Source organism: Danio rerio, chromosome 16 (genome assembly GCF_052040795.2).
Source record: "Danio rerio strain M-AB ecotype USA chromosome 16, GRCz13ab, whole genome shotgun sequence".
NCBI lineage: Eukaryota > Metazoa > Chordata > Actinopteri > Cypriniformes > Danionidae > Danio > Danio rerio.
The window spans coordinates 34,568,543-34,587,126 of NC_141036.1; the positions used below are offsets into that span (position 1 = coordinate 34,568,543).

Here is an 18,584-nt window from a genome sequence, read left to right on the forward strand (position 1 = left end):
AAAATGAGTAAGTGGTTACTAAGTAAATCCTGATAAAAAATAAATAAATTAAAATCTTCTGTGGTATTATCCACCTTAAAAATAATGAATGACACTGAAGGCCAGGCACAGGCTTATTAAATTTGCTAATTGCTTTTATCATTGTGTGACAAGTAAGGTTCTATGACAGACATTTTAAAAGTTTTCACAAACAAAAAACTATTTCAGGTTAGGTTGGTTTGGTAGAATATGTGATAAACTCACCAAATATTCTATTACCAAACCTATCAGCTGGAATAAGGAAGAAATATTTCATGTATTTGTACAGAACATTTCAAACTAGCATATAATTATGCAATTATTGTTATTGTATGAGAAAATATTTTATTAAATACTTTATTACTTTATAAATTATCATTTAGACTAGTGGCACAATTATTTGGATTGGTTTAAATGTTTAATGAAGGGGCTAATAGATAATTCTAAATTACGTAATGTACTGTAATATATTTTATGCGAATATTAACTTTTGTATGTGTGTAGTCTATACTTTTGTCAGCAGGCCTGCATAATGAAAGCGCTTGAAGGAACTTCCCCTTTAAGAGCATGTCCCTTTAAGAAACTTCACCTGGACACACCTGAACTTCCACCACGGGAGTTACACTTCAAAAGAGGAAATAAAACAATCCAGAAATCTCAACCTGCGCTGAAGTCTGGGTAAGGAAAGATTTCGTTTTTCTTCGCATGTTGTTTGTTCCACAACTTGTGTCGCTCCAATGAGTTTTAGCTGTTTGACTGTTTGTCATATCAAATGTCTTGAGTTACATTAGTTTCGGCTTGGTTACGGAATCTCCGTCATCTCATTATTAAACTAAGCCCGCTGGACTTAATAGAGATGAGGTGTCTCCTGTAGATAACAATAGACTGACATGAAATGTTGTCATTGTTGTTTTGGATGATCTGAATTCGCTCTGTTCTGCTCTGTCGAAGGGTCCATGTTGGTTTTTCGGCCTCGCTCGGGAAGTCTCGGATTTCTCTTCGAAACTAGCAAAACAGATAGCTTGCTGCAGTGACACGAGTTATGGCTTAAGTATCGTGGATCATAGTTTCATGTTAAACAAATGTGTTTTAGAGGAAATTACCTTTTAACTACACGCTTGACAGCAGTTAGTATAGTGAGCATTTTGACTGCTAGCCAGCTGTGTGTCATAGCAGCTAACGTTAGTTTGTTTTGTTGAAAATTGTTAGGCTTAATTAAATTGTATTGCTTCTTGATTTGAATTCAGATTGAAACTAGTTTAAAAAGCATTAAACGGATAAATAGCCTGTTACTAGCTAACTCTTGGCAGTTAACGTTATAACCCTGCTGAAAACAACAACAATCAAAACGTCAAGCTGTCAACTTTTTAAGCTGTTTCAATAGAAATCATATTGGTTAAAGCAAACTGGTGGTACTGTGGGTTTCTACTGGTACTAATTCTGGGCATGGTTTCTACTGTGTGATTGTGTTTTTTATTTTAGCAGGGAAGTAACCACATACAAAATAATTTAAGACACTAACTTAATTAGTAAAAGTAATTTTGATTTAATGCAAGATTTGTTTTATGGTTTTGACCCAAAATTACACAATTTAACATTTTAATAATAATTATGATTAATTTTAGGGTGGCGCAAGCATCTTAGTTTTATTCTAGTAGTTTTATTACAGTGAACATGTAGAACAGTAAACATGTAAACGTGTGTTTTGAATACTATACCTTTATAAACCCTTTTCACAAGCCTGTTATGATCCGTTTAACAGACATCAGTATCTTTAATCCTTGAAAGTTTTTAATATTTTGATTTATTATTTTTTAATGTATGAACCTTTATTTGTATTTGTGTATGTATTATATCATCTGTGCTTCAAATGACAAAAAAATGAATTGCGCTTGTGCAAAGCATTTCTAATGCAGCTTCTATGGGACAGGACAGTAAACTTGAAGTTATTTTCTCCTCAAGCTGCCGTCATCAGTCTCGCACTATTTTTTTCCCCTTTTTTCTGAATGTCTTTATAACATCCTTGTGGAGTATTTCTTTTATTATTTGAGTAACTATGATACAGAAGAATACAACAAATATGTTTTTTACATTAACCGCGGTCAATGTTTTCCCAACTTTGACGATTTCTGCTACTGAGACACCCAGAATTTTTAAAAGGGTCTATTACTAGGCTTGTCACAAGATTACATTTTTGTTGTACGATATATTGCACCACAGTTTACTTTGATAAACTATATTATTGTTCTTTTAAAGTCAATTGATGCCACTCATTATATAATGAAAGTAAGAACATAATAGCATCATAATTGTAGTACACTCTTACAAAAAAAAACAGTTAATATTTTATTATTTTATAAGATAATTATAGCAAATTTAAAAATTAGGAAGTGCAATTAGAATGTGAAAACGCATATGCTAAACAAATAAATAAAAATGGTAGCAAAAAGCGCCAAGGTACCAAGAACTAGAAAAAAAATATGTTAAACAAAGTCAATTTAGACTTTTAAACAGAGGCACAGGAAACTGAACAGGCCACATCCTCTACCAGATGTATTTTCACTCGTTAGGCACCCAAATATACTATATTAATTTATAGTAAATAATTATATTGTAAATACTATGTTTTTTATGACCATACTGACAATGACACCTCCAATAGAGACTGGTTGAGATGACAGAGACTGTGCATTCAGCTAAAATGTTGCTGACATTGGTTTTTAAGTATGGGCGATATATATTGCATCACCAAAACTCATTGAAATTATGTCCATTTGTGGTGCAATAAGTTGATATTTTGATTATTGTGACAGGCCTATCTATAACTGAAATAACTGTATAACCACAGTTTTACTACAAAAACAAAGGGTAAACTATGGTTGAGGTAGCAGAACCTTTGTTATGCCTAATATTTTGATTGTTTGTTTTGTTTGAAATCAAAGCATGGTTACTTTTGCAAAAGGATTGATTATGTTATCTTCATAGAGTCTGAACTGGAACTTTTGCTGTAATATTAATGCATTTCACAATATAGTCTCTCTCTCTTTATAAACATATTAGTTCCAGTGTGTTATGGCCTTTCACAAAATGTCACACAGCAGTTTCTCACAAATCATTGTTAGAATTTCTGTCTTTAGGCCCAGGGACAATGGATAAGGGCCCTCCTGGACCAGTAGCGGTTCCCCAAACCCCCCAATGGGTAGCAGAAGTGGACAAGTTAACAAAGGATGTGAACAGCACTGAGGATGAAGAAGAGCCGATGAAGTCTGCAAAAATGGAACCCAGTACCCTACCATGGCCTGAGAACAAACCCGAAACACAGATTCCCCCAGTCCGTGATGGTGAAACTACAAGCGTGAGGTCCGATTGCACTTCTCTCCGTGGTGGTCTCAGCCGGACCGAGAGCGAGCGAGAAGAGTTCATGATGAAAGAGAAGAGGAAGACTGGTGAGGATTGGAGGGAAATGGAGGCTGGGAAAGAAGAGAGAGTTTCTGACATTGGACTGAGAAACGGGGTGAAAAGCAGCCTCACTGAGATCGAGTTGGAAGAGGTCAACACAATGCCAGAGAACGCAGCTCGAGTCTTCAGCCCCAGCATCACCATCCTGCGCTCCACCAGTCAGCAGGAGGCTGCAGAACACTGGAGAGATCAAGAAGAGGAAGCGAGAAGCCCCTTCCTTGGGTCACATGGGACACATGGCACACCGCTAGAAGAGTATTACCAGGACTGGCCGGATACACACAGATCACACTGCTGTAAGCTCATTAAATGTTTTATAGGGCTGCACAAAATTATTATTATTATTTTTATTTTTTTCTGCGATATACATTGCGTTATGAATACACTTTAAGTAGAAGTGTTGAATAACTATTTGGAAAGAATTTATCATTTTATATTGGTTGGGATGATTATGTGGGTGAGTGCATATGCATAAAATAAAAGAAACAACCTACAGGCATAGACAAATTCAATCTGCTTGTTAAGTGCGACGTCACATGAAGCGGCTTCCGAGTAGCTACAGTATATCAAGCTGTATAGGGAGACTCATAAACTGTAATAATAAACTTTTACCAAGCACCGTATTTCAAAAATCACAATTAATGTTGTAGATAATAATGTAGAATTTTAATATTCATTCATTCATTTATTCATGTACACCATGAGTTTATGTAAAAATGTATATAAAATTCACTTTAATGTGCATTTTGCGTTGACTTAGTCTCTATTTCAGAGGTTGCGACAACGAAATGAACTGCCTACTATTTCAGCATATGTTTTACACAGCGGATGCCCTTTCAGCCACAACCCAGTATTGGGAAACACCCATACACACACACACACACACACACACACTCATATACACTCATACACTATTGCTAATTAAGTTTATTAAATCCACCTTTACTGCATGTATTTGGACTGTGGGGGAAACCGGAGCACCAGGAGGAATCCCGTGCAAACACAGAAATGCCAACTGGCACAGCTGGGACTCAAACCAGTAACCTTCTTGCTGTGAGCCACTGTGCCACCCAATTTTTATAATCCTTAACTTATTTACGGGCATAGAACACATAGTTACTTTATTGGCATTATTTAAATATAATTTTTTCAGTAACACTCCAGGGTTTTTCCAATGGGTATTTCATTGAGAGCATTATAAAGGGTTCAAATGCAATGTAAAAGATTGTATGACAAACATAATTCAACTTTTTCATTCTTATTAGTCCTAATTAGGGCATTTCAATTTGGAGCTGCATAACTGAGATTTTGACTTGATGCTTAAAAGATTTTCCTATGCAAATATTTTAATCGATTGAATTTAGGAACGCAAATTCAGTGTCTAGACTAGCTGCAAGTGAATCTTGTTAATGTGACCACCTCTTTATACAAAATGAAAAAGGACCAACACTGTGAACTCACCGCCATGATGAATTGATGAAATCTTTTTTTTCTTTCAGGTAACTGTGGTTGCTGTAACCGTGATGCTCTTAAACTGGGAGCTTCCATGTTCACTTCAGCTTTGATCTTCCCTTTGTTGGTGTGGGGTGGCTATGTTTTCCTGCCCTTTGATGCTCCTCTACTGGACAGTGCCCCCCTAAGGCTGGTCTACACCCTGCGCTGCTCAGTTTTTGCAGTCATACCAATTGTTCTTGGTGAGTAAGAAAGGAAATGAGGCTTGAGTTCTTACATTGAAAAATACAGCATGTCTTTTAGTGTGCAAACAGAGCTGAATCATTAAATCACAGGTAACCATTGTTCTCTTTTTTTTTTCTTTTTAAATCTTAGGTATGTTGGTTCTTGGCGTGTCCCGTCTGTGGTATCGCTGCTTGAAACCGCGGTTTGAAGGGGAGAAGGAAGTTAAGCAGGTTGCTGTTCATCAGCGTTATGTGGAGGACTCCATCTCGCTTTTCCTGCTTTACTTTCTCCAACTGACTGTCATGGCTGCCTACCTGAATCAGGATCTGCTTAAACTTATTCCCCTCCTCACCATTGTTTTTGCCTTTGGCAGGTACTATACTGAATCCACAAGAAAATTATAGAATGGAATGTCTGATTTAGGAACTGTCGTTAACACTCCATAAACGTTCTCAGAACTTCAGCAAATATTCTGGAAAGTTTCTCTCAAAGCAAACATTCTTTAAAATACATTAATAGAATGTTCTGCGTTTTAGAGTAGTTTATCTAAACCAGGGTTAGGCATAAATACATTTAAATGTATTTTAAAATAAAATACCTAATACCTTAAGTTTAAGTGAATCGAAATAAACTACAAAACAAAGCAGTCACAAAATGTATCAAAAGAAAATACAGTATTTGTCTATTATTAAAATACTACAAAATACCTTTAAAAAAGGAGCATGACATCAGTCTCTTTACTATTAAACTGACTCCTCAATACTCTCAATCATTTCTGAAAACTTCCAAAAATTTGTCATCTATTTTTGCAAAAGGCTTCATATACTATATCCTGCCCCTGCTGAATAACCTGTCAGTTTTTAGGAGATTATTAAATATGTGTTTTATATGTTGTCACTTTGAAATCTTAGGTATACATCTTCATTTACTATACAGTGCAACTATACCTGCTGTTCAACTATTGCCATTTAAAACAGCCAATGGAGTATAGGAATCGCCTCTGTAGGACACACATTTCAGAAATCCATCCAAAACTACTATTATTTGTACAGTATACTCTTTTCCAAATATTTTGTCTTTTTTAGTTATTCTTTAAACGGAAGAGCTAAAGGTGCAGTAGGTGATTGTCTTCAGAAACATTTTTTGTTGTGCTGGTTGAAAGTCTCTTCACAGTCTAATAGTAATGTTTAAAGTAAATGATCTAAATGTATTTATATGTATTTTTATTTATTGGGTAAGGCATAAAACTAAAAAATATTCATCCAATTAAATAGTCGGACCGACATCTCTCATAATTCTGATAAGTAGCCCAATCTGTCTGTCAGCAAATGCAGATTTGAACAACAGCGCAGCCTTTTCTATGCATCTCCGCTGACCACGAGAGACTGAGCACGCGCGCGATCAGTAAAAACCTGCTGAATCAAAACTTTTTAAAAACCTGAATCAATATCGGAGTTACCTTTGCACGCTGGAGAAAGGATGACAATGGCTGAAGGATTTCTTTTAGACAGGCAATGTTCTGTTTTAAAACTGTTTTAGCTTCACGCAAAGCTGTTGTAACGTTAGATGTTGTTGTTACAAATGGGTTATATCTTCACAGAAGTGTTGTTCAGCCACTAGAATCTTCTGAAGAAAGATTGATAAACTATTTTCAGTTTCATAAGGGACCTTTTACAGCATCAATAATGTAGTTTTTAATTAGTTTAACAACAAAACACAAGTAAATAGCGCTATTCCGCCTAGTCTCTCCCTATAGTGTTTACCATGCAGCTCTAAATATTCACTTTGAAATGGCATGTCAGTTTGGCTTGCTCGCCGCCAGACAAGCACTAGTCGCTTTTAACACATGAGAAAGGCTTCTTTTGCTGTGCTCGTATTTAAGGAGGCGTGGCTCTAGATGGCAGGGGAGGGACTGTGATTCAGAGATTTATGCTAAGCTGTTAGCATTGTGGAAGATCACCTACAGCACCTTTAATAATGTCTAAAGCACCAATCAGAGGGTGCATTTATATGATGTCACCATGTAGACTTCTTACAAAGTATTTCATAGTATTTTTAAAATACAAGGCACTAAAGTGTTTTGATACAAAATATTAAGCCATTTCCATTAACCCTATCAAATACAAATGACTATTGTATATATAAAATACATATTTGAAATGCATGTATCATAAATACTGCTCATCCCTGACTGAAACTAAAAAATGTCAAACAAAAATCATTTATATTGTATTATTTTTTTCTACACATATTTTTTATTTTTTTAATTCTAATTTTGTTTAAACTAGCTGCCATTCCTAATTTTTGCTTAAAGGGCACCTATTCTACCCCTTTTACAAGATGTAAGGTAGGCCTATTTTAAGGAGGCTGCTCGTAAACTGTACACTAAATTATTGCCCCTTTAAATTTGATATGAAATCAGCAGCAGAATATCGGCTCCTCCCTTTTTTTTTCATTTGATCAGCAAACCACAGTCATGGACAGTGAGAGAGATCAAATTATCGATAAATTGTTATAATATCTGCTTATTTGCAGTTCTTAGAAATAGATAACCTTATCACCTGTATTCCAATGTCATGAAGGAGCAGTCGGGTTTTCTCGGCGTTCACCTCATCAGCACAGCCATTTTCTCTAGTGAAAAATGTAACTCCATACAAACTTTTTTTTTTTTTCCCAAAATGAACTACCAATATTAAACGCTTTACAGTTTGTGTGGCATTAACTATACCATACACTGTCATCACTGACAAAGATGAAAACATCAAGTGTTGTCTAATATTAAAATAAATACTTATTTATTATTATTTAGATCGTGAAATATGTGAATTAGCCCGTGTTTAAAAATATATATTTATATTAATGTCATTAAAATTAGAAAAGTGGCAGTTTATTTATTTATGACATGGAAGCAAAAAATGCACTTGAATATAGAAAGTGGTTTTTACTACAGTAAATAGATGGGTTGAGCCTATTTGGCTTATTCATTAACTAAAATGACTATGCCTGTCTATGTAATACAGCGGAATACTAGTGTACAACCCATATTAAACAAACATTTTATATATATATATATATATATATATGAGGAAACCCACGCGAACGCAGGGAGAACATGCAAACCCAGCGACCTTCTTGCTGTAAGGCGACAGCACTACCTACTGCGCCACAGCATCACGTATGTTACTTCCAAAAATACAATGGTACATAATTTAAGGAAAGTGTTTGGATTATTTTTGGTAGTTTTAGTACTAAATAAAAATGTCTATGTTTTTTTTCTGTTAAACAAAAATCAAAATGGTGTTTAAATGAAAGTTTTCAATAAGTGGATATTCAGATATGTTTATTAACATATTAGGAAACATACAAAAGAAATTCAAACTTATTTTTCCTAACTAGCATGTTGTGAAAAAAAGATTTTTTTTAATGATTGTGTGTGTCTTAATAGAGACCTGTTTATTCACATATTAAAGTGTCGGTAGAATCTCAGGTATTCAATGTTTTGTAATTATGGTTTTCAAGTAGTGCCTTTTTGTCCCCTTACAGATTGCTCTACTGGGTCGCAGCAGCGTGTGGCAGCAGTTTGAGAGGCGTTGGCTTTGGCTTTTCGTTTCTGCCCATGTTGGTTATGCTGGTGGCCAACATCTACTTCATCTTCCTCTCCGAATCTGCAGGCTCAATCTTTGCCCCGAACATCCCAGATCCACCTGTTCCTTCCAACAAACAAAGGTTCTGGGGATAAACAGACCACACATGACTATTTTCTGCTGCTGCCAAATATAGACCAGATCGCTTTCGGCTTAAAGCCAACTTAAATTGGACTACGAGACATTAGTTTCTAAGAATGTGATTTCGTTTTTCTCTCCTGTTCTCTGCATCCCAGAGCATTTTTGTATAAAGAATAGATGGGTTAGATTTGCCAGAACTTTGCTCAAAAGGAGAGAGATATGAGAAGTAGAAAGAAGGGAATGTTTTATTTTTCTCTGAACTAACTTGTGTACTTGGGAACTAGTGTAACTTTAGATGTTAAACTATGAATTAAAAAAAGGAACAACCCTTTATTGCAGCCAAACATGCGCGGAATAAGCTGCTTCATCCATCAAGAGAGCTTCAAATGAACCCGTTTCAATGCATCTATTTTAAGATGAGAATATCAACAGAATGAGCACAATTCTGAATATTTATACCACATGTATTTTTTAAAGTTAGCAATGTTTAAAAAAGTTGGCATCTGTTAGGCATTGTTTGCTTATTCAAGTCTAAACTGTTGTGTTGTGTGTGAAGTTAGTGGCTTGCCCAAACCTGTATTTTTCCACAGCCACTCCTTTATCTCTCTTTGAAAATTTAATGGCAATGTGAAGTTTATTCAGAGTGTAGATGTATATTTTTAACAGATTTGTTAAAAGGTTTAGAAAGATACTGGTGGGGTTTTTTTTTTCCTGAAGCACTTGCGAAATGCTAATCAAAGCTTCAAAGAGGTTTGTCTGTTGTGCAAATGAATCTATCTAGCTTAATTTAAATCATATTTTTTACAGTCAGACTCTTTGAATAAATGTTTTTGGTTATAAATAAACATGCATACATTAACTAAAACGTTGTTAATCGCAAAGCGTCGTGAAAAGTGAACCTGTTCAACAAGTTCGCGTGTTTTTTTGTTTTGTTTGTTTTTTGTCGGAGGTCAAAAAGCCGTTTCCTGAAGTCTCATTTGACAGGTCGAATACAGGTTGAAAGAGGACCACCAGCTCAACTAATAATTGATTATATCATACTGTAAATGTCTGAGTCAGAATGACATCTCAAAGCCGAAGGAGAAACGGCCCTTGTTTGTTGCGGATGAGGGAGAACTGCCCGTTTCGAAAGCTGAGGAGAAATTGCTGTGGTAAGTTTAAGGATTATCTATAAAAAAAAGGGGAAAATATCTAAAAAAAAAAATAAAAATAAGGATTATATATAAAAATAGTAAGTTAACGTCACTGCTGTTACGCAATTAATTCAAACAACAAAAAAGCTCACTTTAAGTAACCTGGTAGATATTTGTCGGCCTACTCTGCTTGAAGTAAAGTGTTCGAGTATGTCATTCAGTATTGTCAATAATGATATACGTTTGTGTTTGCCCTCATAAATTTGACATACATTCAGATTTGATCGTTGCTTGTATTTAGATCGGTGTATTCATGTTCCGTGGTGATTGCTCACTATGCCAGCTGTCTGTCGGAAGTTGCAAATCAAGTTATGTAATGCCACTTGTTTGATCGTCCACATTATTATTATTACACAGATTCGAGGAACGCGCTCGTGCCAGACTGGAGTCAGTGCAGATCATGCCCTCAGTCACAGACCGGACCAAAGTGTTGTATGAACACAATCGAGACCTTCTGCAATCCCTCACAGCCTGATTCCCGGCCCCGAGAAGAGCTCTCAGGTTTGCGTCTAACATTCTTTGCGCTGAATCTGTCGGCTGTTTATTAGATTCATTTTCTTTCATGATTACCCCATTCTGTAACGTTGCAATTAAGTCTAGCTCTCTAGCTTGAGTAAGCTAGTTTACTCGGTTTGGGTAAGGACAATTGGTAAAACGGATAATAAGTCTACAAGAGAGAGAAAAAAAAACTAAAGCGTTAGCCTATCTAGATGCGGCCTTGCATCTCTCAGCGACGAAGAGCTAGTGACGTCAATGAGGGGTGGGTAGGTGAGCCCATTAAAAAGCATTGCATGCAACTCAGATTGCATCTGCACCATGTCTTCATCCAGACGCCCCCAAAAAATGAGAAGCCCCAGTCTGCAGCCTGCAGATTTGGGCGGGGATGAATCTGGGGCGGGACTGCACATTCAGCCACGCCCACCTGTGATTTCATTGGTTAGTGGAAACGTAATAGCGTCAATGCCCATACGTGCTGTCAACAGGAAATGCATTTACATCTTTCTAAATATTGTTTTTATTGCTAATAAACACAAAAATACACAAAAGTGGACATTCTTGCTGAGTGTTTTAAATGTTAACTATGTTAACAGTTATGTGAATTTCATAATGGTATTTCTCTTGCAAAAAATATTACAAAAGACCAAAAAGACTCTCTTCACAATGGTGTCCCTTCATGTCTGCCTTTCAGAAATGCAGTGATTTTAGTTCTGATTTTTTAATGGGTTATTATTTTACTTCAAAATAAAAATGCATATTGCATATTTACAACAATTAAAGGTGGAGTCTGAACAAAAATAAAATAATAAATAAAAATGCAGTGTAGTTAGTTCAGTTAATTCTTTTTCCCTTTGAATGGGAGAGATCTCTGGAAAATTTACAACTGATAATATTATCATTACACTTTGATTTAAGGCTATTAAAATATCGGGCGTGTGTCCAAATGTTTCTCTTTCAATACTGCACTGCTTTGAGTTTGAAAATTACTTATTTATTAAAAGCAGGGATAAGCTATTATTTATCAAGGGAAGTATATGTTTGTAACCTTTTCACTTATTAAATCAGATTATTTCATCATATAATGGATTTGTTTACTTTGATGCTGCTATAAATATAAATGTATATTATCCGTTATATGTAAATGTCCCAGCACGAGAAAAATTCTTTATTACATTTTTTCATATTACCTGGTATGTCATCTATGAATGCAATCGGTTCATTTATTGATCCATTAAAGTTTTGTTCAGTTTCTCCATTTGAATGAAGACAGTGCTTTGCTGCCACCTACAGGGTGGTTTTGATATCTGTTCTACATTTTATTTAATAGATTAATTAATTAGTTAATCCAAAAGTTTATAATTTTATAATCTAATATTGCTAAATTACAATGCAGTCTTCTTGGTTTTATTTTTGTAATATTTGTAAATACAGGGCAAATACTTTAATACCACTTTCTAACAACCCTTTTGGATCCGTTTCTGATCATTTAAAATATTTTTTATAATGATGTTGATTATTAAGAGTCATATACTGCATTGTTAATCTATTTTATTTAATTAGAATATTACATAAACTTAATATTTTATTAATAGGGTGGCACAAACGGCCAGTTTTATTTATTACTTATTTATCAGGACACAAAGTAATGTAAATAAATTTGACATTAATAAGTGGAGCACTCATGTAAACTTCTGAGTTCTTTATTTGACAAATACTGACAAGTACATACCAACTTCATCTTCAGTAAAAACATCAAGCAACAAAGCACACTCAGTTGAAAGTCCCTCTTTCTCTGTTCAAGTAAAAATCTGGCTGATCTGTATGTTTTTTTAGGTGTCAGATGTCTCACCTACAGAACATCTGTGTATGCACATTCACACATGTACAAAAGGAAGACTGACAATCTATAGAAAATAATAATAATAATTTAAGATGCAGCAGTTTGTAATTATTATCACCTTTAATAAACATAAAAACAATTTATTATTATTATATATATATATATATATATATATATATATATATATATATATATATATATATATATATATATATATATATATATATATATATTAGTTTTTACAGGGAAATTCCCCTCCAGCATTGAAGTAACAATCTGCTGAGCAATGTTGCAGGACCCCCCTTTCGCCATACCCAACAGACAAGACACTTTGTCAAAGTATAAGCCACTCTGATTGATGACACCTAAATAAAATCAAGTACATATTTAAGCAAGACACAACAGTAATTCAAAGTTTTAAAACTAATGGAGTACTGTAAAAAGTGCTTTGCATATTCTGTACTCTTTATCATGTACACACACACACACACACGCACACTTTTTCCCAGTTGTCACTATTTAATTTTTTTTTTTTAAATAACTTGCTGTCCAGCCTGATGTAATGAGCCTGCTTCTTGTATTTTGGATCACTGACAAAGGCTCAGCAGGTCCTGGATGTCAGTGAGAGTTGTAGGAATGTCCCATCACCATCCTGTGTGACAACTCTCAAGAGGATACATCGCAGGATCTCAGGTGGCATCTTTTCAAAATAACCAACACCAATCATCAAATTTTCGCATAACATACAGTATATTAAAGTTAAACTCAAAGAGTTAAATATGTTTGTACTAGGAATGCCCCCTCCTCACATTCCCCTTTCCATAACAGTTTTATGCATGGGTTATAAAGTAAACAAAAAAAGAGAAAATGAAGTGTAAATAAATATATAAAAAATAATTAAAAGCAAAAATCAATTAAAACAAAAAGAGAGAGAAAGAACTGACGTAAAATAAAATAAAACGGAGAATATGCTCCATAAGAATCATAATGATGGATATATCTATGTCAATGATCTGCAAACAGAAGGTAGTATATATCAATAGGTTAAGAATCAAGTTTTATTCATTCATTCATTTATTTTCTTGTTGGCTTAGTCCCTTTATTAATCTGGGGTCGCCACAGCCGAATGAACCGCCAACTAATCCAGCAACATTTTATGCAGAAACATACACACACACATTCACACACACACACACTTATACACTAGGGACAATTTAGCCTACCCAATTCATCTGTACCGCATGTCTTTGGACTGTGGGGGAAACCGGAGCATTCGGAAACCCACGCGAACGCAGGGAGAACATGCAAACTCCACACAGAAACGCCAACTGAGCAGAGGCTCGAACCAGCAACCCAACAACCTTCTTGCTGTGAGGCGACAGCACTACCTACTGCGCCACTGCTTCACCCTATCAAGTTTAATATTTCACATATTCAGTAACATTACCAGAATATGTAAATTAGAGAACATGCCTTAATGAAAAATATATTTTGTTATCTTCGATATCAAAAAACCTCATGTGATGGACTGTGTTGCTCAAAACTCTTTAAAGTTTACATTAATCTAAGTGAATGAGACCACCAACTGTACGATCAACCTGGAAAACGAACCGAAAGAATTTTTTTTTAAAGACTTTAAAGCTTCTTATTTCCTTATTGGACTTTAATTAAGTAAATTACACAAAGCTCGTAGGGTGTACTTCACTGTAATATAACTATTTACATGACAGAAGATGTGTACTCACCATGCAGCGATGATAAACAGAATCGAAAGCATACACTACATCAAAGTCAATATGTTTCCGTGAACCAATGAAAGACTTGTAGGTGGAGCAACATGTTCAGTCCCACACACTTATGGGTGGGGCTGCACATTCAGCCACGCCCCAATCTGCGGGCTGCATACGGGTGTACAGTAGTTTGCAAAAAACTGAGCTCATAATTGTGCTTTTATGATGCATTATATATTTTTTTTTCTTATTAACTTTAATCTGTATTTATTTGTTCAATGTATGTTTATTTTAATACATGTAGCATTTTTAAAATACAATTTCAGATTTTTTTCATCATCTTTATACATTATTTTAATTATCCTTCAGGCACGTAGCCAGGGTGGTTCGAAAGACCCACCCCTCACTGACAAAGGTCCAGAATTTTTCCCACACATGAGCTCATTTATCCTATTTTGTCTGTTAAGCCATCATAAATTATGTAAAAGATAAATAAATAAATCGAAAAAGCCTTTAAGATCAAGTGGTTATCTTATGCTACTGTTGTGTTTTTAAATAGAGAAAACATTTTACAAGTGACTTTTATTCTAAATATTTGAACTTATTCTTGACACCAAAACTGATCAATAAAAGCTGTGAAGCATCTAAGCAGCCCATTTTACAATTAATTTGAATACAAATTTTTGGCTATTGTTATTCATGAGTTTTCAAATGCAATTTTTTACAGAAAAAAACATGAAACTCTATGCTCAAACACAAACAGAAAAATAATGTTTAAAAGATAGTTTTGCAGCTCAAATAGGATTTTAAAGTGTGGGGTTTCCTTAATAAAGTTTCATTATTAGTAGAGATCCCAAAAAACTGCCGAATAATGCACTGACTGGATTCACACTTCTTTATTTTTCTGTTATTTTTGCTCCAATGGCTTAAATTTCCATTAATAGTTTTAAAAGGCAGCTCTGAAATTACCAACTAAGGCTTGAGATAAGATGTGCATGCATGTCATTATTTTCTCTTGTCATCTGAACAGCCATGGACACAGACATGAATCCACCAACTGCTACAAGCAACACAATAAAAAGCACACAAAGATCTTCCAACAATCACCGTATTATTCCTCAACGCCAACAGTCCTTCAATGGTACAGTCATGAGTTACAAGTTTAGATCCAGGATCAACATTGATAAATTGATAAAGTTGATGGTCCACGATCAACATTAGTGAATTAACACTTTAATAAAACATATTTGATAGTCCAGGATCAACATTAGTGAATTAACACTTTAATAAAACATATTTGATAGTCCAGGATCAACATTAGTGAATTTATAAAGTTGGTGCAGGCACGTGCACACATAGGGCTCAACCTGTGCAGTGCACATGCCCTTTTTAGTCTTGGATAGAAAGTGCCCTTCCAAAATGATCAAAAGTGCCCCCGCGACGCGACACACCCTCCGTCCCGCCCTTCAGTAGGCGCACGACAACACTGATCTTGAGTATGCGCGCTCAACCCAACCACCCCCCCCCCCCCCACCCCCCCCGCTTTACAGTACGCGCGCGACAACACAGCTGATTAGAACGCGCGCGACAACACCGCTCTTCAGTACGCGCCCCCCTTCAAAAAATGTATCCTGCACATGCCCTTTGGACCGTCTCTGCACGGGCCTGAGTTGGTGGTCCAAGATCAACATTAGACAATTTGTAAAGTTGTTGGTCCATGATCGACATATTTCAATTTATAAAGTTGATAGTCCAGGAACAAGATTAGTCAATTTAGAAAGTTGATGGTCCAGGATCAACATTAGTCAATTTATAAAGTTGATGGTCCAGGATCAACATTAGAAAATTTATAAAGTTGATGGTCCAGGATCAACATTTGTCAATTTATAAAGTTGATGGTCCAGGATCAACATTTGTCAATTTATAAAGTTGATGGTCCAGGATCAACATTATTGAATTTGTAAACTTAATGGTCCAGGATCAACTTTGGTCAATTTAAAAAGTTGATGGTCCAGGATCAACATTAGTAAAATTTTTAAGCAGTTGATCCAGGATCAACATTAGTCAGTTTAGAAAGTTGATGATCCAGGATTAAGATTAGTCAATTTATAAAATGATGGTCCAGGATCAACAGCAGTGAATTTATAAAGTTGATGGTCCAGGATCAACTTTGGTCAATTTAAAAATTTGATGGTCCAGGATCAACATTAGTAAATTTTTAAAGCAGTTGATCCAGGATCAACAATAGTCAGTTTAGAAAGTTGATGGTCCAGGATCAACAGCAGTGAATTAATAAAGTTGATGATCCAGGATCAACTTTGGTCAATTTAAAAATTTGATGGTCCAGGATCAACTTTAGTCAATATATAAAGTTGATGGTCCAGGATAAACAGCAGTGAACTAATAAAGTTGATGGTCCAGGATCAAGATTAGTCAATTTAGAAAGTTGATGGTCCAGGATCAACATTAGTCAATTTATAAAGTTATTAGTCCAGGATCAACAATAGTCAATTTTTAAAGGTGATGGTCCAGGATCAACATTAGTCAATTTCAAATTTGATGGTCCAGGATCAACATTAGTCAATTTATAAAGTTGATGGTCCAGGATCAACATTAGTTATTTTCAAAGTTGATGGTCCAGGATCAACATTAGTCAATTTATAAAGTTGATGGTCCAGGATCACCATTAGTCAATTTATAAAGTTTATGGTCCAGGATCAACATTAGTCAATTTAAAAGTTGATGGTCCAGGATCAACATTAGTCAGTTTAGAAAGTTGATGGTCCAGGATCAACATTAGTCAATTTATAAAGTTGATGGTCCAGGATCAACATTAGTTAATTTCAAACTTTATGGTCCAGGATCAACATTAGTCAATTTATAAAGTTAATGGTCCAGGATCAACATTAGTCAATTTAAAAGTTGATGGTATAGGATCAACATTAGTCAATTTAAAAAAGTTTATGGTCCAGGATCAACATTAGTCAATTTATAACGTTGATGGTCCAGGATCAACAATAGTCAATTTATAAAGTTGATGGTCCAGGATCAACTTTGGCCAATTTATAAAAATGGTGGTCCAGGATCAACATTAGTCAATTTAAAAGTCGATGGTCCAGGATTAACATTAGTCAGTTTAGAAAAGTTGATGGTCCAGGATCAACATTAGTCAATTTATAAAGTTGATGGTCCAGGATCAACATTAGTTAATTTCAAAGTTGATGGTCCAGGATCAACATTAGTCAATTTATAAAGTTGATGGTACAGGATCAACATTAGTCAATTTATAAAGTTGATGGTACAGGATCAACATTAGTCAATTTATAAAGTTGATGGTACAGGATCAACATTAGTCAATTTATAAAGTTTATGGTCCAGGATCAACATTAGTCAATTTAAAAGTTGATGGTCCAGGATCAACATTAGTCAATTTATAAAGTAATGGTCCAGGATCAACATTAGTCAATTTAAATTTTGATGGTCCAGGATCAACATTAGTCATATTAAAAAGTTTATGGTCCAGGATCAACATTAGTCAATTTAAAAGTTGGTGGTATAGGATCAACATTAGTCAATTTAAAAAGTTGATGGTCCTGGATCAACATTAGTGGATTAATAAAGTTGATGGTCCAGGATCAACATTAGTTAATTTCAAAGTTGATGGTCCAGGATCAACATTAGTCAATTTATAAAGTTGATGGTCCAGGATCAACATTAGTCAAGTTCAAAGTTGATGGTCCAGGATCAACATTAGTCAGTTTATAAAGTTGATGGTCCAGGATCAACATTAGTCAATTTAAAAAGTTTATGGTCCAGGATCAACATTAGTCAATTTAAAAAGTTGATGGTCCAGGATCAACATTAGTCAATTTTTTAAAAGTTGATGGTCCAGGATCAACATTAGTCAATTTATAAAGTTGATGGTCCAGGATCAACATTAGTCAATTTTTTAAAAGTTGATGGTCCAGGATCAACATTAGTCAATTTATAAAGTTGATGGTCCAGGATCAACATTAGTCAATTTATAAAGTTGATGGTCCAGGATCAACATAAATCCATTTATAAAGTTGATGGTCCAGGATCAACATTAGTCAATTTATAAAGTTGATGGTCCAGGATCAACATTAGTCAATTTACAAAGTTGATGGTCCAGGATCAACATTAGTCAATTTATAACGTTGATGGTCCAGGATCAACATTAGTCAATTTATAAAGTTGATGGTCCAGGATCAACATAAATCCATTTATAAAGTTGATGGTCCAGGATCAACATTAGTCAATTTATAAAGTTGATGGTCCAGGATCAACATTAGTCAATTTATAAAGTTGATGGTCCAGGATCAACATAAATCCATTTATAAAGTTGATGGTCCAGGATCAACATTAGTCAATTTATAAAGTTGATGGTCCAGGATCAACATTAGTCAATTTATAAAGTTGATGG

At 34.9% G+C, this 18,584-nt stretch overlaps 2 protein-coding genes across 3 annotated transcripts in view; both read left to right on the plus strand.

Annotated features, from left to right (window-relative positions):
* Positions 1–605: 605 nt before the first annotated feature.
* tmem79b (transmembrane protein 79b) lies at positions 606–9,744 on the plus strand. 2 transcript variants are annotated; one of them, XM_087287226.1, is made up of 5 exons: positions 606–696; positions 3,141–3,773; positions 4,977–5,171; positions 5,305–5,527; positions 8,698–9,744. In XM_087287226.1, exons 2-5 carry the CDS (start codon positions 3,167–3,169, stop codon positions 8,891–8,893), a joined length of 1,221 nt encoding a protein of 406 aa, XP_087143352.1. In that variant the 5' UTR covers positions 606–696; positions 3,141–3,166; the 3' UTR covers positions 8,894–9,744. The 2 variants fall into 2 exon arrangements, with proteins under 2 accessions (XP_087143352.1, XP_087143351.1); XM_087287225.1 differs by having other exon boundaries at positions 3,156–3,773.
* A 102-nt stretch (positions 9,745–9,846) lies between these two features.
* LOC147833373 (uncharacterized) overlaps positions 9,847–18,584 on the plus strand; it is a 62,489-nt gene continuing 53,751 nt past the window's right edge. Inside the window, exons 1-3 of the mRNA XM_087287235.1 lie at positions 9,847–10,030; positions 10,430–10,573; positions 15,171–15,281. Of these exons, the coding sequence (XP_087143361.1) occupies positions 9,940–10,030; positions 10,430–10,573; positions 15,171–15,281 (346 nt within the window). The 5' untranslated portion in view covers positions 9,847–9,939. The remainder of the gene's footprint in view (positions 10,031–10,429; positions 10,574–15,170; positions 15,282–18,584) is intronic.